The sequence below is a fragment of the Periophthalmus magnuspinnatus genome, chromosome 13, assembly GCF_009829125.3.
Source record: "Periophthalmus magnuspinnatus isolate fPerMag1 chromosome 13, fPerMag1.2.pri, whole genome shotgun sequence".
Classification (NCBI taxonomy): domain Eukaryota; kingdom Metazoa; phylum Chordata; class Actinopteri; order Gobiiformes; family Gobiidae; genus Periophthalmus; species Periophthalmus magnuspinnatus.
The window spans coordinates 723,499-745,558 of NC_047138.1; the positions used below are offsets into that span (position 1 = coordinate 723,499).

At 41.6% G+C, this 22,060-nt stretch overlaps 1 protein-coding gene across 1 annotated transcript in view; it reads left to right on the plus strand.

The window, feature by feature from the left end:
• Nucleotides 1–22,060, plus strand: part of igsf11 (immunoglobulin superfamily member 11) — a 207,726-nt gene that overhangs the window by 42,521 nt on the left and 143,145 nt on the right. The window contains exon 2 of the mRNA XM_055226133.1: nucleotides 17,361–17,390. Coding sequence (XP_055082108.1) covers nucleotides 17,361–17,390 — 30 coding nt within the window. The remainder of the gene's footprint in view (nucleotides 1–17,360; nucleotides 17,391–22,060) is intronic.

The following is a 22,060-nucleotide window of genomic DNA, read 5'->3' on the forward strand; positions in this document are numbered from 1 at the left end:
AAAACAAATCTATGTCCATGGAGAATGTTCTGGAGTGTGGTTTTAACTTTCTACTATCATGACACGCCGCCGCCAGAAAGTTCCACACTGTCCCTTTAATGAGCAAAAAAGAGGATAAATCTTCATATTTTTCACTGTCCACTTTCTCCCAGCTCCTTTCCTTTATTTATTCAGATATTTGGAGAAGGACTCTTGATCTAAGCGCCATCAGAGTGAAGTAAAATGACTGAAGATGTGACGTGTGTCGCTGGACGTTTGGAGCTTCAGGTCAAAATAAGTTCAGCCGTTTTCAATCTGGCTTCAGGAAACTCAAAGTGGAGCGGCGCCTTTGCCATTCCCCAAATTAAATGAGCGTCCTGTCCTCGTGTGGGTTTAGTGCGGCGACGTCCTGACAAAAACGTTCCTGCTGAAGTCGGTTCTGAAAAGACGCCGGTCCAAAGCTTCGTCGCTGTTTCGTGATTTGAAACAGAAACAGGGTGGAGCAGTTTTCAAGCTCTAATTGCCAGTATTTGTGATTAGATTTGCAATTTCTGAGGATATTTTAAAGTTCTGCAGAAGCATTAATATTTGAAAACGACTTAAATGTGGATGGATGAGTAAGACAAGGATCACGTGCTTTTCCGATGGAGAGATACACCACAGTTTAAACCTTTTTTTTTTTACATAATTCAGTGATTTTGCCCCATTTATGACCATTCACTTTGTCATTTTATGTTTATATTGTATTTGCCAAGTATAATATTGTGTTTTTTTGAGTATTTTCTTGCTGAGAAGGACAGGGGGCGCTCTGGGACACTCCTCCATTTGTTTTCTGTTGATTAATTTGCTCGTCTGTTGCTGTTTCATTGTTTTTTCTTTCGTTAAATCGTTTCTCATGTTCAGGCCAAAGAGGCGATGCTGCTGCGACTTTGAGTTTTACAAAAATACATTTAATTAAACTGAAATGACTGAATCTTGATTAAAATGTGGTTAATTACAGCCCGACAGCTCACAGAGGGGGGATAGTTAACGGTTAAATACATTTTTATAAAGCGATTTTCCACGTTTAAGGCTTTTACACAAAGAAACCACTCACACATTTGTCGTTTACGTTTTAGTTTAGAGCGAGATTCAAACCGATAACCTTCAGATCAGTGGGCAAACGCTCTACAAACTGAGCCACTGTTGCCCACGGTGCAGGAGAACAACAAGGAAACTGTGACAAAGAGAATGTGGTTGTAATGAGGATGTGTTGAAGTTTGTGAGAGTCGAGGGTGAGGCTGGCGCTTCAACACCCACAGGAGAAGATGAAGTGTAATTATCAGCGAGCACAAAAATAATCTGGACGTGTGGATCGACTGTAAATTGACCTCACGTTTAGAGCGTATGAGATCTGCTCCGTCGGCTCTGACGCTCCAAAGTGATAGACTCTATTTTCTTCACACTTGTTCTAATTAGAAGTGATTTGTGATTAAAGGACAGCAGTCAGTCTCAGTCTCAGCCTCAGTCTCAGCCTCAGCCTCAGTTTCGTCCTCAGAGTCGGGCTGGTCCTTTGTATCAGTGTGAGGAGTAAAAATGTGTTTGAGGATTTCAGTTTCAGTTTGTGTTTGTTTTATTGTTTGCTGCAGACTCACTGAAGTTAAGATTCCAAAGTGCGTTTCAGTTTCAACCACAGCTGAATATGATCATAACTACATTATTCTGTCGACTTTTGCAGTGTTTTAAAGCTGCACTGTGTAACTTTTGTGGTCAGAAAACATGCCACTTGCTTGTAATAATAATAATAATAATAATAATAATAATAATAATAATAATACATTTTATTTGTATTTATCAGAGTGCTACAGACACAGAAGAAACATATAAAACATTATAAATCAGAAAAGGTAATAAACATAAAAAGACATTACACTTTACATTTGCAAACATTAAATAATTAATAGCAGTAGTAATAACAGTTAAAAGTCATAAAACTTGATAAGACTTTTTAAAAAAGAACGTCTTAAGGCCTTTTTTAAAGGCCTGGACACTTTGTGGTGCCCTCAGACTCTGGGAGGGCATCCCACAGTCGAGGTGGTGTTTCAGGATAGACGTGTATAAATGGGGCTTGTGGGTAATTGGAGGTGTGGTGGAGGTGAGCTGTGGTTCGTTGAGGAGGAGCAGGAGGGGCGTGGCATTTGGGGCGTGGTCGTTGTAACTCTTTGTATGATTTCCTTGCCTCATGTCGTCCTGTTTATTCAGTTACAGATGTTTTGTTGCTTGAAAAACCTGCAGATTGGGTGAGTTTTTCCACAGATCTGACCTGTAACTTGGCGTGATGCAGGAGGCGGACCCTTCGTCATGTCCAAATCCTTTTATGTTTGGCTTAAAACTGTCACAATTTGCTCTCCCAGTTAAACGGAGCTGCTGGATTAACTGTTTTCCACACGTTTCACTTCCTGTTTGTGTCTCACGGCGTCAGATCCAAACCTGATTAAATCCAGAGTTCCGGGGCATCTGATGTAGAGCGGACCCTGTTTATTCATGACTCCTTTTCTGTTTTCATGATCGTTCTAACCCGCTCTGGACTTTCCTGGAGGTGTAATGTGTCTTCATTATCAGGATCATTGGATCTGGTGTTCTTAGTTCACGGTGCGGGTTAATTGACCCCCGGAGGCTCCCGTACTCCTCCGACTTAACGAACACTCGGATTATATGATTATTCCGCGTAGCCTTCGATGTGAGATTTGTTCGCCGGATCCTGGTGGTTCTTTAAAGGCGTAATGGCGGCGTATAGATGTAAATGAGACTTTGATGAGCTCTGTGGTCGTTCTGTTCAAACCTGCCGAGCGTTTCTGGATTGACATTTTGAATTAGCGTCTTTGGGAAAGCGCAGATTCATTTGTGGTGATTTGATTTTCCCTCCGCCGCTTTCATGTCATGAGGTGGAATTAAACTGTATTAGGCCAAATGAAGTGAGTTTACGTTCAAAGAATGAGCCCGATGTGCGTTTGAACCTGAGTTTGATTTATGATGGAGAGACGGCTTCTGTTTCACACACTGGACTTTATCTGTTTTATTATTATTATCTCACTTTTCTGTCTCACGTCTGTGCACGACTTTGATCAGACGCTTTTAGTTCAGATTTCATCATCACAAACATTTTTCTATCAGGATTTGCCACATTTAATCTAATACATACAGCACATCTCCTGGTAGTGCTTCAGCTAACACGCTTCAGCTAACACGCTTCAGCTAACACGCTTCAGCTAGCCTTCCTGCTCAGTGTTTCTTTCTTTCCGTCGTTATGTGCAGGTTTTTATAGAGGAACAGAACATTACAAATGATCCAGACGGATGTGACACATTTGAGTATCTAAAATGTGCCTTTTCACGTTTCTAGTAAAATTATTCAAATCTACAGACAGTTTCAGACAGTTTCAGACAGTTTCAGAGTCTGGAGCTGATTCTCTCATGGTTTGAAATGAAAAGGCGACAGAGCAAAAGCTGAGGATCTTCAGCTCCTTCCTTCATAGTGCTTCAGCTCCTTCCTTCATAGTGCTTCAGCTCCTTCCTTCCTTCACAGTGCTTCAGCTCCTTCCTTCCTTCATAGTGCTTCAGCTTCTTCCTTCCTTCATAGTGCTTCAGCTTCTTCCTTCATAGTGCTTCAGCTTCTTCCTTCATAGTGCTTCAGCTTCTTCCTTCACAGTGCTTCAGCTCCTTCCTTCCTTCATAGTGCTTCAGCTTCTTCCTTCATAGTGCTTCAGCTCCTTCCTTCCTTCACAGTGCTTCAGCTCCTTCCTTCCTTCATAGTGCTTCAGCTTCTTCCTTCCTTCATAGTGCTTCAGCTTCTTCCTTCATAGTGCTTCAGCTTCTTCCTTCATAGTGCTTCAGCTTCTTCCTTCACAGTGCTTCAGCTCCTTCCTTCCTTCATAGTGCTTCAGCTCCTTCCTTCCTTCACAGTGCTTCAGCTCCTTCCTTCCTTCATAGTGCTTCAGCTCCTTCCTTCCTTCACAGTGCTTCAGCTCCTTCCTTCCTTCATAGTGCTTCAGCTTCTTCCTTCATAGTGCTTCAGCTCCTTCCTTCCTTCATAGTGCTTCAGCTCCTTCCTTCCTTCATAGTGCTTCAGCTTCTTCCTTCCTTCATAGTGCTTCAGCTTCTTCCTTCATAGTGCTTCAGCTTCTTCCTTCATAGTGCTTCAGCTTCTTCCTTCACAGTGCTTCAGCTCCTTCCTTCCTTCATAGTGCTTCAGCTCCTTCCTTCCTTCACAGTGCTTCAGCTCCTTCCTTCCTTCATAGTGCTTCAGCTCCTTCCTTCCTTCACAGTGCTTCAGCTCCTTCCTTCCTTCATAGTGCTTCAGCTTCTTCCTTCCTTCATAGTGCTTCAGCTTCTTCCTTCATAGTGCTTCAGCTTCTTCCTTCATAGTGCTTCAGCTTCTTCCTTCATAGTGCTTCAGCTCCTTCCTTCCTTCACAGTGCTTCAGCTCCTTCCTTCCTTCATAGTGCTTCAGCTTCTTCCTTCCTTCATAGTGCTTCAGCTTCTTCCTTCCTTCATAGTGCTTCAGCTTCTTCCTTCATAGTGCTTCAGCTTCATTTCAGATGGATTACTGAAGCGTGTTAAGGTCGTGGTCGTCAGGTTGGCACTGACTGAACAAAGCCTGTATAAAGATGCACTACGGAACTTTTCTTTGCCTGGAATGAACATGGTCTTCATCTTATTGATGTCACATTTATTATTCATGACGCCTCCTCCTCTTTATAGAGAATTAAAGACACACTGTGGAACATCCCAGGCGAAACAACAGTATCTCTGTTTTAAGTTAAAAGGGAATGACAGGTTTACTTGTTTTTGTTTTTGAAATGAGATAAACTGGACTAATCTGAACAAATGAACACACAGGTCTGTTCATCAATGATTAATCGTGTGGAGCTTATGTAGGTTAGGGCCCTGGAGGCGAGCGCAGGAACATAAAACAAACAAATGGTTCTCTACAAAGGAAAACATCTTTTAACACCTCCTCTGCTGCGGCTTTGTCTCCACCTGGAACAGAAACATGAAAAACTCTCAGATAATTGGTCCATGTTTTAGTTTAGTTTGATTCTGAGGATTTACCTGAGACGACGGCACAAAGAGACGTTTGTGTCAGAGTCGTTTTCACGTTAGTGACTCTGGAGCGACCTCAGTGCTGCCACATTTAGTTCTGTTTATTTGACCTTATTTTACACTGAACGTTCACCCTGAAACTCCCTGAGCCACGTGAGTCCATCAGCCGATCAACAAACTCCACGAGGACGCACTTCAAACACACACAGTCCCGGAGAAACCTGCGCACGCGCTCGCCGTGGAAACCTGCGCACACGCTCACCACGGAAACCTGCGCACACGCTCACCACGGAAACCTGCGCACACGCTCGCCGTGGAAACCTGCGCGCACACTCACTTACTCTGAACACTGTGGTCTTTTGTTTCATTTGTGGCTAAACACACTGTGACGACTGTGAGGGCTCAGGAGCTTTTTGAACCACACACAGACAAAAGCTCACCTGCGCAGACGGACACAGACTCACCTGCGCAGACGGACACAGACTCACCTGCGCAGACGGACACAGACTCACCTGCGCAGACGGGCGCAGACGGACACAGACTCACCTGCGCAGACGGACCCAGACTCACCTGCGCAGACGGACTCAGACTCACCTGCGCAGACAGAGGCAGGAGTCACGTGTCACTGATTTTAAGTTGATCCATATTTCCTCAGCCGCTCTGCAGTGCCCAGAAATACACCTGACCCAAGTGCTTTTTTGGCCAATTCCAGACACTTTTACTGTCACTGGGGACTACGTAGGTCGGCCCAAGGTCGGCCCAAGGTCGACCGTGTTCACGCCGCACTCGCCGGCTCCAGAGCCACTCTGAGAGCTCCTGTTTGAACTGGAGCGGCCTGTGGTCCTGTGGTTACTGTGGTCCAGAGTGAGACAGTTGTGTTCACGTTGGCGCTGCTCTCGGTGCAGATGATCTAAGTAAAAATGACCCTCCTGAACATTAAAGCAGATTAAACTCATGGTTCACAAGTTTAATCTGTATTTATTCACATACATTATTTCCTTGTATTTTTTCTGCATAAATAGTGTCTTTTTTGCATAAACTCTGGTGGTCGTGTGAGCGCAGTGAGGGTCAGACAGAGTCATAGTTTAGAGCCTTTTTTAGTCGACTGATGGACAGAACATGATTTTCTGTGGTGGGACTGAGGGGTTTTATGTGGATGTGAATATTATGTTTTCAAGGACGCAGTGTTTAGATGAGCACAAGAATTTACACTGAGCCAATCAGAGCAGCAGATAATGAAAACAAAGACACAAACAAACACGTTGATTAAGACTCAGGAGGAGGCTCAGGTGAAGCTGCAGGTCGAGACGTCGTGTGTGAGATTTTTAAAGACGCTGGAGTTTAGTCAAGACAAGAGAGAGAAAAACACAAGACGACCGTGAATGTAGATTTTGTGTAACATAGGTCCTAATTAATGGGCGTATTTGTACTATAACACGTGTATTTGTACTCTTAACACGTGTATTTGTACTCTTAACACGTGTATTTGTACTCTTAACACGTGTATTTGTACTCTTAACACGTGTATTTGTACTCTTAACACATGTATTTGTACTCTTAACACGTGTATTTGTACTCTTAACACGTGTATTTGTACTCTTAACACATGTATTTGTACTCTTAACACGTGTATTTGTACTCTTAACACGTGTATTTGTACTCTTAACACATGTATTTGTACTCTAACATGTGTATTTGTACTCTAACACGTGTATTTGTACTCTTAACACATGTATTTGTACTCTTAACACGTGTATTTGTACTCTTAACACATGTATTTGTACTCTAACATGTGTATTTGTACTCTAACATGTGTATTTGTACTCTAACACGTGTATTTGTGTCTTTGTACTCTGTATTTCACTCATTTGTTCCGTATATTTCTATAAAACGAGTCGGTGTCTCACAAACTGAAACGTGAAACTTAAAAGTGCAATAGTCACGACTTCTGTCCACGGAGATGTTACTTCTTCGTCTGTAATGTTCCCTGGTCTGGCATTAACCTATCTATTTCCACCAGGTGAAGTTACAGGTCAGATCTGTGGAGAGGTGAGCCCCATCACAGTAAGAACGTGTCCAATAAAAAGCACGAAGAATAAAAACAAACACAGAAGCCACATCTGAGGAAAGGACCAGAGTTTAATGAGACTCTGCTTTTGATCCAGTGACTCGAGTGAAGTGTGTGTGTGTGTGTGTGTGATGTGTGTGTGAGACGTGTGTGTGAGACGTGTGAGATGTGTGTGAGATGTGTGTGAGATGTGTGTGTGATGTGTGTGTGATGTGTGTGTGTGACATGTGTGAGACGTGTGTGGTGTGTGTGTGTGATGTGTGTGACATGTGTGTGTGACATGTGTGTGTGAGATGTGTGTGATGTGTGAGATGTGTGTATGATGTGTGTGTGATGTGTGTGTGACGTGTGTGAGACATGTGTGTGACGTGTGTGTGAGACGTGTGTGTGTGATGTGTGTGTGAGACGTGTGTGTGACATGTGTGTGAGACGTGTGTGAGACGTGTGTGTGACATGTGTGTGAGACGTGTGTGTGATGTGTGTGTGACGTGTGTGAGATGGAGCTGTGGAGGGCGGAGCTGTGGAGGGCGGAGCTGTGGAGGGCGGAGCTGTGGAGGGCGGAGCTGTGGAGGGCGGAGCTGTTTATAAACCTTAAAAACTGGTGTCTCTTTTTGTTTCTGTAGAAAAATAATTTACAAATGCATAAAAACACAAAGGTCTTGTTTGATTTTGGCTCAGGCTGTATTTTTAACACTTTAAACTTGGAAACTCGTACAAAACTCAAACATATTAAGAGCTGCAGTAAAAAAACTCAAACATATGAAGAGCCGCAGTAGCGTGTGAGTAAGAAACATGTGAAGGCGTGTGTGTCAGTCTCCCGGGCGTTTGAGTCGCGTGTCAGTCTCCTGGGCGTTTGAATACGTTATCTCCCACAATGCACTGCTGTACCTGCTGAGCATCTTCTCCTCTGTGGGACTTTTGCCTCTGGGATTCTCATTCTTCATGTTTTTCTTTGATGCTGTCTATCTCCAGTGTCCAGCGGCGGCTCTTTTATTTCACGCACACCAGGAGGGCGGCGAGGAAGAAACACGACGCCATTTTGAAACAGTATTTTAATTATGTAAACAAATAGATTAGTGACATTTTAGGAGTTTACAGTTTTAAGTTAATCCCTGTTTGTGTTCACTTTTATTTCACTTGAACAAAACGCCACAATAATATAAGAATTAAACTTATCTACACATTTTATGCCTATTTGAAATAAAAGGTGCACTGTGTTTTAAAGTTCGATTTAATAAGTGCAGCAAGTAGCAAACTCCCAAAAGTATTACTGTAGTTGTAGTTTTTGTGAGTGACAAGATGAACTATCAAAGGTTGCATTTAAAATAATTCATATCAGCATCAATAATCACACATATTCTTGTCATCCTGATCAAATTTCCATAATGGTTTGGTGAGAATAATCTTGTCCTGAAAGATTCAAAGTTTATCACATGTGCATTAGAGCTGACCCCTAATACTACAAATCCCAGAATGCTCTGCTCCTACACTGCAGTAGAACAATGTGCAAAGTAAATCTTAGTGAAGCAAATTGAGCTTAAATATGTTTCAGTGAAGGAAATTATTATTATTACTTTTTTTGGCTTGTGAAAAAAATAAAAAAAAAGTTTAAAAAGGAACTTGAAAGGCCACAGAGCGAGACATCATTTATTTAATTTATTTAAATAAGAAATTATCTGTTTTTTATGTCAAATTTATTTTCTCATTTGTTTGTAATTTCAAACTTGAGTTGTTCCAGATTTTGTGTTTAAGTAAAACTAAAGTTTGTTTCCAGATGAAAAGCTTAAACGTCACATCAGGTGCAGACGATTTTTAGTAAATATTGAGTTTGTGGTGAATTTGTCTTGGTTTTTAATTCTGGCCCACAGTGAGTTTGAGTTTAGCTCCACTGCATCCTGTGTTTAAAGATACGATACGTCACTTTTCCTGTTGAGGGACGTCCGCTCGTTGGTCTACGTTAAACTGCTTTGACGTAAACTTGAATCTGTGTTGCTTTTATTAAATCACAGCTGGTTTTATTGCTTAAAATCTGTTAAAAACACGGTCAGGTCTTATAAAGCTGCTGTTCTTTTGGTCAGTCCCAAGCTCAGATAAAACAGAGGATTGAGTCAGATAAAGCTCAGAGATGTAGAGTCTGTAGTGTCGCTGCAGAAACACTTTAACGCGACGCTCAGTGACACTTTGGGGCAGATCCAGTGCATTACCTTCGCACTAATTCTCCAAATACCCACATCTTTACGTCCATTCTCTGTAATGACTGTAAAGCTGGAGGTTTAAGTGCCACAGAGCGAGGACGGAGCGGCGAGGAGCTTTGGTAAACACGGGCACAGACGCTGGAACAGTGAACAATGACGCATAAATTAAACCAGAACAACCCATTTAGCCGCTGCCGTCCAGAGCGACACGACTCTGCACCGCCAAGAACACGTTTGTACCTCTGTGTTTCATTTGCTCTTTCAGAATACAAATATGACACTAAACTGAGATGTGGAAGGTGCATTATTTAAATATTTACACACACAGTTACGACTTTGACGCGTTTAAACACTCACTTTGGGACTTTTCTGGCTTCATTTCTCCGTGGACACGCTGTGGTATGAAATCGATCCTGGTGTAATGTTTTATCACAAAAAAACAAACAAAAAACAAGCGAAAAAAAAAGAAAAACCTGCTTCTGCCTCAACATAAATCTGTTATAGTGATGGGACGTTTAGAGGATCCGAATCTTCTGGATCTGTTCATTTTAAAGAGCCGTTCAAAAGACTCGTTTTATATTCATTTATCTGATATTTTACTCATTTTAACGACAAACTAATCACAGGGAGAAATGGTCAAAAGGCTCAGATGTGTTTAAACTGCTTCAAACTCAAAGTGAGAGTTTAATCTGTGGATTTATGCAGAATAAATGAATAATGCATCTAAATAAAACGTTACACAACAATAATAATAAAAAAACACAGAACTAACTGTTATTACGGAGTCAGATTCTGTTTGTTTTTGTGCACAAACTCTCACTGGTGTCGTCTGTTCTGCTTCTGTTCTGATTTTTGTGTTGGTTTAGCGTTGATCGGGATAAAAACGCATAAAAATTTGAATTAAAAAGATTCGGTTCTTTTAAAAAATGAGATCCGGTTCTAACGTTAAGGAGCCGTTCAAATGAGACAAAGCCGCTCCAGCCAACGCAACTACATCGAGTTTAACAATCAGTCCATCGTTTTTTTAATTCAAATGAACATTTTAGTTTTAGTTTGACGCCTCGTTGAGCGTTGAGGTCGATTATTGTCATGAAGAACGTGCGTAAATACTAGAGCGCAGCAGCTGTTCCTCAAAAATCGACGTTCAACTCCAGTTCTCGTCGACATCAGAGCGAAAACACGAGCACAGAGACAGTTTGGTGACAGTTTGGTGAATGCGCCTGCGTCAGACGAGATGACTTTTCTACATTTATTTTACATGTGGTGCAAAGCGGGGTGATGGAGTCGGGGGGGTCGGCGCTGTGGTCTCCATGGAAACTGAAGGTGCTTGGAAATTGTTGAACGTCGGTAATGGTTTGAAATGTTCTCCTGTAAAGTGCCTCAGAGGTTGAGATTAAACGCAGCCCGCGCTCAGTCACTAATCACAGCATCGCTTCAGACAGAACACAGAGAGTCTTTGTGCTTCACAGACACAGAAATATATCCTGGGTGTTTTAAATATTTATGTTGACGGATTAGTTGGTTGGTCGCCGCCGATACCGCTCAATTAAACGCCGCTTTTCCCACGGCACAAAAGCACTTAAGTCAATGGCGCTGCTCGTGGATTAACACTTTGAGTTAAGGCTCTGTCGAATAAATAGACCAAAGACGTGAAGTAAATAAGAAAACACAATAGTCTGCGATCATAAAAACTCGTTTGGGTCTCGTTTGAGTCTCGTTTGACGGCGTCGCTCTAAGAAATTCCCTTTTTTCTGCTGCAAAAATGAAAAATGTGTCTGTATCGTATTGAGAGATTTCTGCTCTTCCAGATTAAAACGATCTATTCTTTTTGTACTCGTTGGATACAGTGGAGTTATGTAACTTTTATCTTAAAATAGAATAAAATAAAAGCTGATTTTTTCTCTCTTTTATCCGTACGGTCCTTATTAGGCTCGCATCTCCACAAACCTGACTCGTACTTCGCCTCCTGCTGCTCCATAGATCTGCTTTTCCTTTGGTTAAAATATTCCATAAAACATATCTCTGTGGAGAATGTTCCAGAGTGTGGTTTTAACCTTGTGTTTCCGTTGAATCAAGCAGGTGACGTGCCACAGAAAGTTCCACAGTGTTGCTTTAAGTGTAAAACATGTTAATGAATCATATTTCTCCTCATTTTTCCTTCAGTGTCTGGTTGTTTTAAGACAAATCCTTTAATAAATTCACCGTCTTGAGCAGCTCATCTGAACGCCGTGCCGCTGTGCTTTTTCCCATGCTCCTTTGCGGCGGCTGGCAGGTCCTTCGATGTGCGAATGGTCCGGCGCCGCTGCTTAACAACTGATGAAACGCTTTAGTGAGTGACAGGTACAGTGAGCCGCTGCCAACTCATGCAAGAAACCTGAGATTATATTTCCAGATCGTGTTTATACGGAGCTCGTGTTTGAGGCGCTGGACGAGACTGAAGCTCGTAAATGTGGCTTTACCTTGACAAGAACATGGCACCTCCTCTTCGCACGGCGCCATACGCCGCCGCGAGATCTGATCATGTCACACGATGATAATGTAACAGGAGTCTCATTAGAGAAACAAACGTGTGCATCAGACGAGAAGAGATGGAATTCACTGTATAAATAATAGTTTTATGAGATTTGACGACACACGAGTGAAACGTTTTTTTTCTACGCAAATAATTGGTTTGAGGTTTTATTGAAACTTGTTTGCCTGTTTCACTCAACGTCTCTGTGATATATTATATTATATTATATTATATTATATTATAATTATATAATAATATTTATTATATAAGAACATGATCAGCTGCTGATGTGTAAATGTAAAGTGTTTATAGTGTCACATTTTTAAAGGTGCACTCTGGACTCACACGTGTCAAACTCATTTCTCGTGTCTTCATTGAATTTTATTGTTACTTTGCCTAATGCACATATGTCAAACTCAGGCCCAGGGGCCAAATCTGGCCCGTGGTGTAATTACATTTGGCCCGTGAGATCATATCAGATGTGCTGGTGTAGAGCACGTGCACCACTAATACTATAAATCCCAGAATGCTTTGCTCGTACGCTGCAGTCGAGAGCGGCGAGTGCTCCTCCTTTTCTGTGACACTTGTTAGCGACGGAGCTCCAGGTCAGTGTGGAGCTCCAGGTCAGTGTGGAGCTCCAGGTCAGTGTGGAGCTCCAGGTCAGTGTGGAGCTCCAGGTCAGTGTGGAGCGGCGACGCCCTCACAGCAACAGGGCATGTTTGTCAAGGTGTTTCTTTAACGATAAAAACACGTGTATTTAATAAGTAACATAAATATTTGATGTTTATTTTTATTTCCAAACTATGGAACAAGGGCAAAGCTAAAACATCACCACGGAGACGAGCAGGAGGTGTTCCGTAATGCATCTTTAATACGATCAGATCTGTGTTTAGTCTTCAGCTCTAAGATTAAGTTGATCTTTTTGAAACTAATTTTAAAGTGTAATTTGTTCTTTCAAGGCTGAATCAAACATGACACAAATAATTACTTGTACAGTCTCAAAGTTATAGCTTTTCTAATCAGCCTAATTACATTTTGATTAGTTGCTCACTTATGTTTTATGATTAATGTCGTAAGGTCCATTAGCGTATTTAAAATCGATTTGCGCGTGGATTAAATGGACGTACACTTTGGACATGAAGCACTTAGTTAAATACACCTGTGTTTTTATAGCGGCCGTGTCACTTTTATCTGGTGAGGCTGATTTGTTCCACTGCGCCGCGTCTTTTACAGCTCGTAGTAACTCTGTGTTCAGCCTCAATGAGAAATAAAGGGTTTTCTACGGCGGCCATATTGTAGCTGTCGTCCTCCTTTGTGACGCTGGAGATGGACGAGAGAGAGAGAGTCAATAAAGTTCTTTTGAATGAGGAAAAAAAGGTTATGTAATGGAGGAACTCAGGGGAATTCCAGTGTGGTGGTTTAGATTCTTGGAAAGTGTTAATTGATTTGGCCTGGGCTGAATGAGGGCCTTGTACAAAATACATAAAAGAAACAAAAAATAAAACACATAAAAATAATTAAATAAATAAAATCAAGAAATAAATTAATACATAATAATAATAATAATAATAATAATAATAATAATAATAATAATAATAATAATAATAATAATAATAATAATAATAATAATAATAATAATAATAAAATGCACTCTTGTATTTTGGAAAATATTCTAACATAAGAATGAAACAAAAACAAAAAAATATTGAGGGACCTTCCTCCTCGTTCCCGCTGTCAGGGACGACGGGCAGAGCTGTGCTGGAGGAGGATCATGCATGTTTCATTATTGAGCATAATTATGTATGAAGGATGAGGACATTTCTATTTTTTCATTCACTTTCCAAACTGAACTTTTCTCACTGCACATACAGAGGCTGCATGTCCCTCTAGAGCCACCGTAGATACTCTGGGGTTTAATGAGTCCACTGCTCCTGTGCCTCTGATTATGGATGAATCATAATACACTTTATTTTTATAGCACTTTATTAAACACAACATGTGAAAACCTCCTCCACAGAAACAATAAAACAATAAAACAATAAAACAAACTCCGACGCCCTGTCCTCTGGTGGGACGCCCTGTCCTCTGGTGGGACGCCCCGTCCTCTGGTCAAACGCCCCGTCCTCTGGTCAAACGCCCCGTCCTCTGGTCAAACGCCCCGTCCTCTGGTCAAACGCCCTGTCCTCTGGTGGGACGCCCCGTCCTCTGGTCAAACGCCCTGTCCTCTGGTCAAACGCCCTGTCCTCTGGTGGGACGCCCCGTCCTCTGGTGGGACGCCCCGTCCTCTGGTCAAACGCCCCGTCCTCTGGTCAAACGCCCCGTCCTCTGGTCAAACGCCCCGTCCTCTGGTCAAACGCCCCGTCCTCTGGTCAAACGCTCCGTCCTCTGGTGGGACGCCCCGTCCTCTGGTGGGACGCCCTGTCCTCTGGTCAAACGCCCCGTCCTCTGGTGGGACGCCCCGTCCTCTGGTGGGACGCCCTGTCCTCTGGTCAAACGCCCCGTCCTCTGGTCAAACGCCCTGTCCTCTGGTGGGACGCCCCGTCCTCTGGTGGGACGCCCTGTCCTCTGGTCAAACGCCCCGTCCTCTGGTCAAACGCCCCGTCCTCTGTTCAAACGCTCCGTCCTCTGGTGGGACGCCCCGTCCTCTGGTGGGACGCCCTGTCCTCTGGTCAAACGCTCCGTCCTCTGGTGGGACGCCCCGTCCTCTGGTGGGACTCCACTCCTTCTCCACTTGTTCTAATCTAAGCTCGATAAACCATTGAAAAAAAACTATTCATAGCTTTTATTTATCCTTTAAATCTACGCTTTATTTGAGCAGATATTACTAATGTTAACAAATCGGACTGATGTTTGTCGTTCACTCACAGAAACACAGAAACTGACAAAACAGAAACACAGAAATATAGAAACGCAGAAATATAGAAACACAGAAATATAGTAGAAACAGAAACACAGAGACACAGAAACGCTGAAACACAGTCCTGTCTGTTTCTCTGACTGACTTGAAGCTCGTGGGTTTGTGGTCGTTTTGTGGTCTGTGGTCTGTTTCTGTGGTCTGTGGTCTTGTTTGTGGTCTGTTTGTGGTCTGTGATCTGTTTCTGGTCTGTTTCTGTGGTCTGTTTCTGTGGTCTGTTTCTGTGGTTTGTGGTCTTGTTTGTGGTCTTGTTTCTGTGGTCTGTGGTCTTGTTTCTGGTCTGTGGTCTGTGGTCTTGTTTCTGGTCTGTGGTCTGTGGTCTTGTTTCTGGTCTGTGGTCTGTGGTCTTGTTTCTGGTCTGTGGTCTGTGGTCTTGTTTCTGGTCTGTGGTCTGTGGTCTTGTTTCTGGTCTGTGGTCTGTGGTCTTGTGTCTGTGGCCTTGTTTGTGGTCTGTGGTCTTGTTTGTGGTCTCGTTTGTGGATCCTGGAGAACCTTCAGGACGTTTCCTGGTGGCTGCAGCGTGGGCGTCGTTTGGCACGGGGAGGTCTATTAAACCTTAATGTAAAATCCCATCGTCTACAATATTAATTATGCACCGAAATGTGGACGTAAACATGGACGAGGTGAGACGCCTGTGGTCACGTTTCTGCAAAAGACACAGATAAAACATCATATTTACAGAATCATTCATTTAAACGAGTTCTGCTGTTGTTCTGTTTGAACATAAACTAATCCAAACATTTAGCACAAACGCAGAGCACGAGTCCGTCCCGTTGGTCAATACTCCGTCCAGTCCGGCGCTCGTCGATACAGGATGTGACGTGATGGAGCAGTGACCTGAGGATGACATCACGTCCTGTTTCATGATCAGGACAAACTATGGTGTATTTTTACTGTTTTTAATATCGTTAAGGAGAAAGCTCGTGTTTCAGGACATTTCAAAGTCTTTAAAGTCAAACTGAACGAACTCTGCAGACGTCAGGATGGTTTTAGAGTTTATTTTGAGCATGTTTTGTTATGTCATGTGCGAAACTAAAATACGGCTTTGGTTTGTAATAGTCATTAAAAAGTGAAATATGATCTATATAATTACAAATGTGCACAAATACACATTTTACGACTGGATAACTCATTTGTGCATTAGCTTTAATTGTTCATAATGATGTAAAATGAGCCTTTAAGATAAGAACAGCTAAAGTGGTGCTCTGAGTAATGAGGCTGGATATCAATGGCTCTGGAGTGATGTGGAAACTTACAGTACGATGGGTAACTTTAAATAAATAAAATAAATAATAGTAATAAAATAGTAACATAAAAAATATAAAATAAATAAATAATAATAAAATAATAATAAAAAATAAAATAAATAAATAATAATAAAATAGTACAAATAAATAACATCAAAATTTAAATAAATAAATAATAATAAAATAATAAAAATAAATAACAATAAAATAATAAAAATAAAAATAAATAACATAAAAATAAAATAAATAATAATAAAATAGTAAAATTAAAAAATAAAATAAATAAATAATAAAATACTAAAATAAAAATAACAAAATAGTAAAATAAAAAAATATAAAATAATAAAAATAAATATTAATAAAATAATACAAATAAAATTAAAAATCATAAACATAAATAAACTAAAAATATTAATACAATTTTTTTTAACAACAACAATAATAATGCCTTTGATTTACATAGCTCTTTTTTAATACTGACAGATGCTTTACAGTGCATTATTCACTCCATACTCATACTATTGTAGCCATAGCTGCTCTGGGGCAGACTGACAGAATCAAGGCTGCCAGTCTGTGCCATCAGCCCCTCCGACCACCTCCACCAACACTCGCTCACACACCACATTCATACGAGACACTGTGTGTGAAGTGTCCTGCCCAAAGACGCAGTGACAGTGTCCTCTAGAGCCCCTGCCGTCTCTCGTCCCAGTGTCTAATCAGAGCTTTGTAAACCCGGGAAAGCCAAAACATAAAACAAATAAACTTTAGTGACCACATTCCATCCTTTACAAAACAGACGAGCTTCTTAATTGCGGTGTTATTCGCTGTAAACCTGATTATTCAGATATAAATGTGTTTGTCTGACTCTTTTAGATCACAGACTGAGGCCCAAATCAGATGTTGTGTATAAACATCCGTCATTTGTCCAAAGGCAGAATTTGACGGTGTGGATCAGCCCGTGTGCACAATAATTACTCCACGCTCGGCGCCAGTGAAGCCATTTAATTAACTGTCCCCTGTCGACTCACATAATTTGTCAATATCACATGGACACCCATTCTTTTACACAAATATAGCAGGAGTCGATATGTTTTCCATTCAAACTCCGCTCAACAAGAATGTACCAACAATTACGGCGCTGGCAGGAACATAACAAAGGCAGTGTGGAGTGACATGGCTCGATAGACAATTACAGACTGTGACGCCGCCGCCGCCGCCTATGGGGACAGTATGTGCAGAGGCGACGCACGCTGCTGATTTTTGCCTCGATTACGGCTCCATTGACTGAGCCTGACGGTGTTTTGTGCTTGATTAGGCTCACACGACGTCAGTGTAATTACATCTCTGTTTTTATTTTCTTGCAGGTTTGCGGTTGGATCTTCGCTCCGGGAAAGGTAAAAACAAGTTCACTCTGGCTGTCTTTTGCGGTTGCTTTCGGCTGGTTTGAGTTCGGAGGGTGTTTGGAGAGGGACGGTGATGGGTCGGGATTACGGTGGTGTGTGTAGTGTGTGTGTAGTGTGTGTACAGTGTGTGCTCGGGCTGTGCAGGGAAATTAAACACAGTTGATTTTGTGTTGATTCAAATGGACAGTTCAGACATAATATTATGACCGTGTGCTTGTATTTAGGGTCATACGTGACAAACTGTTCAAAGTGGCAGGTTTACATGTTTAGCATAGTTTCAGTGAAGCATTTTGGGTAAAAAAAAAAGTTACTGGAAGCAGCTCCGAGTTCTATAAGGAATCGCTCTATGTCTGTGTCACCAGTACACACAGTTCTAACGCTAACACACACACACACCAGCGAGACATTTCTTTGACATTTTTTTATTTTTCTAGACTGAGGTTTAGTTTGTGTCGTGTTTGTCTTCCTCAGAGTGGTCACGTGATGTTCTGTGACGTGTAACAGCTGATTTACGCAGGTTTTATCAGTCCAACTTCTTCAAAACAGTATCTCAAGTGTGTGAGAGTAAAACGGCCCCTCGTCCCGGTTTAACGTCCCGTCTGCACGTTTCCTTCTTGAGCTGCAGATAAATGAAGCTCAGAGCTACTTCCTGTTACTCTCACAAACGATTATGACCAAATCTGTGTTGTTTGTTGTGCGTGAGGTGGTCATAATGTTCTGGCTCGTCAGGAGTTTCTGTTCTTCTGTGGATTAGAGGTTTTTTGAGGTGATGGTCGTCCAGAGCATAAAGAACAGTGTTATCAGCTCAAACGCACCTGCTTCTCTTTATATAATCCTACAGATGAGTACTTCTTTAAGATCGTACTGTAATACAAACTGTAGTACTGCGGAAAAATCTGCTCCATAATTATAGAAGCACATTTGTTATTGTCACGGTCACGATGATAAAACCACTGCTGCTTTCTATTATTATATTGATAAAATAGTTAAGCCAGAGGGCGAAGCGTGAGCTGCTTTCACCCTCTCTTTTCTGTTTCTTTCTCTCAAATCAACATCTTCTTGTTTAACTTGGTGGACGTTCTGCAGCTTTAATACTTAAACATGTTCATCATTTCTAATTTGTCGCTGTTTGTTGGTGTTTTGTGTCTGTGGTAGAAAAACCAGTGGGTTCAGACCAGAGAAATGTCACTGCTTTAAAGTTCAGCCTTAAAAAGAAATGAAAAAGCTCTTTTTATGATTATGGGTGAGTTTGTTTTTCCGCTCAAGTTGTTCAACAGTTTGAGACGCTTTTATTTCACTCCTCACACTTTTAATCGCAAATACCACACTTATTTTAATATTAATGTGTGAATATGTTGCTTTGTGCTTGGCGTAAAAGAAGAAAAATATAGATATTATAGATTAAATGTGTCTTTTTCAACATGTTAGACTTGGACTTTTATCATTTCTATAATAATAAATTCAAAATAAGCAGCAAACACTGATTTTCAAAGCATTTAAACATGTATTTGAGTGTTTTTACTGCACATATATCCTCCTGTCCGGTGCATCGTCCGTGTGTCATTAAGAAGCTTACACGTTTGCCATTTTCCTGGGCTTTCCTTTTACAGTGATGGTGCATCTCCAGCTCTTTTTTGGTCTATTTCTGGCAGATGGGGGAGTCCGCAACAGTTTATGTCTGAGGCCTTCCCTTCGTAGATCCCATAGAGTATTTTAGTCAGAATAATCCTCACCATCTGCTCTGTCTCCTGTACTACGCTGCAGCGCTCTGTCTTTCTCTCCCTCTCTTTATCTTTCTCTCTTCTTTCCTGTTGTATTTCGAGGGTTTTTGTTTCTGTAGCTTCGTGTTTGTGACCTCTGCCCCCCTAGTGACCCCGTGGTTTGATGATTTACCTCGTCCCTGTGCTGAATCCTGCTCCAGAGCGACGTTTATCCTTGTTTTTCAGCTGTTTGCTCTTTGTGTTTAAGCGTTAGATTCACAAAATGCTTGAATATTTCCTGTAAAAATAAAAACGTTAGATTAGGCGGAGGAAAACAGTTCGATAGTTGGCTCTGTCCGTGCAGACCTGCCTTTCTAACTCCAGCCTTTCTGTTTCCTGTGGGTTTATAGGGGGCATATTGAGGACTCTGGCTCTGTCCCAAAACCCACACCACAAACACCGAGCTGCGTAAAACAGCTGCTGGCGCCGCTGTTAAAAACATTACATTACATTAATCAGAACGCCGCCGCCTATAGCCCTGGTATAATCATTTACTCAAGTGGCTATAAACAAGTCAGATCTGTGTTAATGTTTGCACAGTGATGTTACCTGGACAGTCTGTTTATCGTCCGTTTAACATTTATGCCTTTTCCTTCACATTGTTTCCAGTTAGCGCTCGCTGCTAAGTCGCTAATAGTTTGCTAAAGTCTGAGCGCTGCACTGTCAGAACACAGTGAAATGAAATGCATTGTGGGGAATCTTTATAAAACCGGTCACTTTAATACAGGGGTGTCCAAACTGTGGCTCAGGGGCGAAATGCGGCCCTCAGACCAACTTTTATTGGCCCCCAAGCCTTCAATTGAACTGGCCCAATTCATCATAATCAGCATTTTGTACGGCAAATTTGAGTTTTCCTGCCACTATAACTTAAATAACATCACACTGCGTTGTCATACAGACCTAAAATTAATATTTCAAGTTGTATTTTAAAGTGTGAAGTCAAAACTATGTCTGAAGTATCCACTGTATTGGTCACTGTCGAATATTTTTCAAAATAAGAGTTTGGGCTCCTCTGCTTTAATATCTCACGTTTGCTCTGTTGTTCTGATGTTGTTGTATATATTTTTTATTATAATAGCTACAGTTCTACATTTTTATATTATTACTATCAGTGTTTTATGTTGCTCTTTATCACCGAAGTAAGATCTGAGTTTGTGAGTTGTGTAACCGACAAAGGCGATAAAAGTCTTGTGATTAGTCTGGAAAACACCTGAAGTCCACGTGGCTCCACATTTACAGAGTGGAAATGAAGAAAAATGTGGGAAAAAAATTACAATTCTAGATGAAAAGTAAACCATTTGTGAAGCTCGGTGAGTTTTGAGACCGGACAGGACAAAACCCAGACCTGCCCTGGACACGGACCCATCGCCTTCTGGCCCCTGGTGCATGTTCTTCTTGAGTCTTACCCTTCGTCCCCCGGTCCTCCCGAGTGTCTGAGCTCTGAGTATTTTTGAGTGTTTAGACCAGAATGACACAGCTGCACACATTTCAGATCAGAGTGACTTTAGTTTCACCCACAGATGATGAACTTTTACTCTTAAACAGGTAGAACAACAGAGAGTTTCCTGTGGGAGGAGACAGAACTTCACATGTTCGTATCTGCTCTGGGTTTGACAGACTGACACAGATCAAACACATTTAAAGACAAACGATAAGAATATTTCCTCCACGACATGAATAAACTTCATCAAAACATTCTGGAGACTCGGGACGTCCTGCAAACTTCTCGTGTGTCGTTTTACATATTTGATTAGTTTAGTTTAAAGCTCCACAATGCAAACTTTTCCTCCCTCTAAAACAGTCTGGATGTTCTGTTTTTTCCTCCGCGTCGGCAGCTGCGTTTTCTCCCCTTTAAACCCGTGGACGATCTCTCCTTATCATCCCCAATTTATCACTTCAAAGCAGAAAACACATTACATGAAACTTCCACTTTCATCCGCGTCACTTCGCTAAACGGAAATCACAGGATGTTTTTAAGCCGAGATAAAACATGACAGAAATGTTCCAGCCAGTTATTCAAGTGATTCCCTCCTGAATGCGTTCGCACCTGTAAAAAGGCTCGTTGGATTGTCAAAAACTCGGCTCTCATCTCGCTCTCAGTGGCGTCGAGGGAGATGCTACTTGACTTTTTGTGCTTTTCTGCTGCAGTTATTCAATGGCGGCTCCCAAATCCTCGTCTGAATCTGCGATACAGAGTCTGAACCCTTTGTCAAAACCAGTACAAGTGCAAACATGACAAAAGCGTTTCACTTAGCACACCGCTGCGCGCGCCGTCATGGAGATACACACTGTGGTATAATGTGAAGGGCGCTGTACAAGGTTTATTCTGTCTCCAATCGGCAGACACGGCCCTGACAGGAACACGTTTATTAGAGGAGGGGAAGACGCCGCTGTCTCCAGACTCTTCACCAGAGGGACGCAGTGTTAGTAACATGGACTTAACTCATTTATTACATTTTAAAAGGATGAAAACACGACCACAGCCTCTGGTTTAAGCTCGGATTAGTTTAGCAAAGTGACGGTGGATCATATGGTTTACATGTTTAAACATACTCGTGTTTTATCTTTAGTTTTATCCTCTGGAACTTTGCCTTGTTTTGAGCTGTTATTTTGTGATTCAAAGGTAAAAGTGAAATATTACACAACCTGTAGAATTTAAGTTGCTCTTTTGTGTCAAACAGAACAAACATCCTCCACCTGTAGAATTAAGAGCATTTCTAAAAGATAAAGTGTCATATCTTTGTGCAGAAATACTGGAATATCGATGTATCATATTGTTTTATTTCATGATACAGTATTGATATCGTGGGCTGCTGTATCGATATATCCCAAGAGCATTTTTTGTGTATATTTTACCAAATGCCACAGCGTTACAACTGTGCGCTGTGACAGATTCTGTGT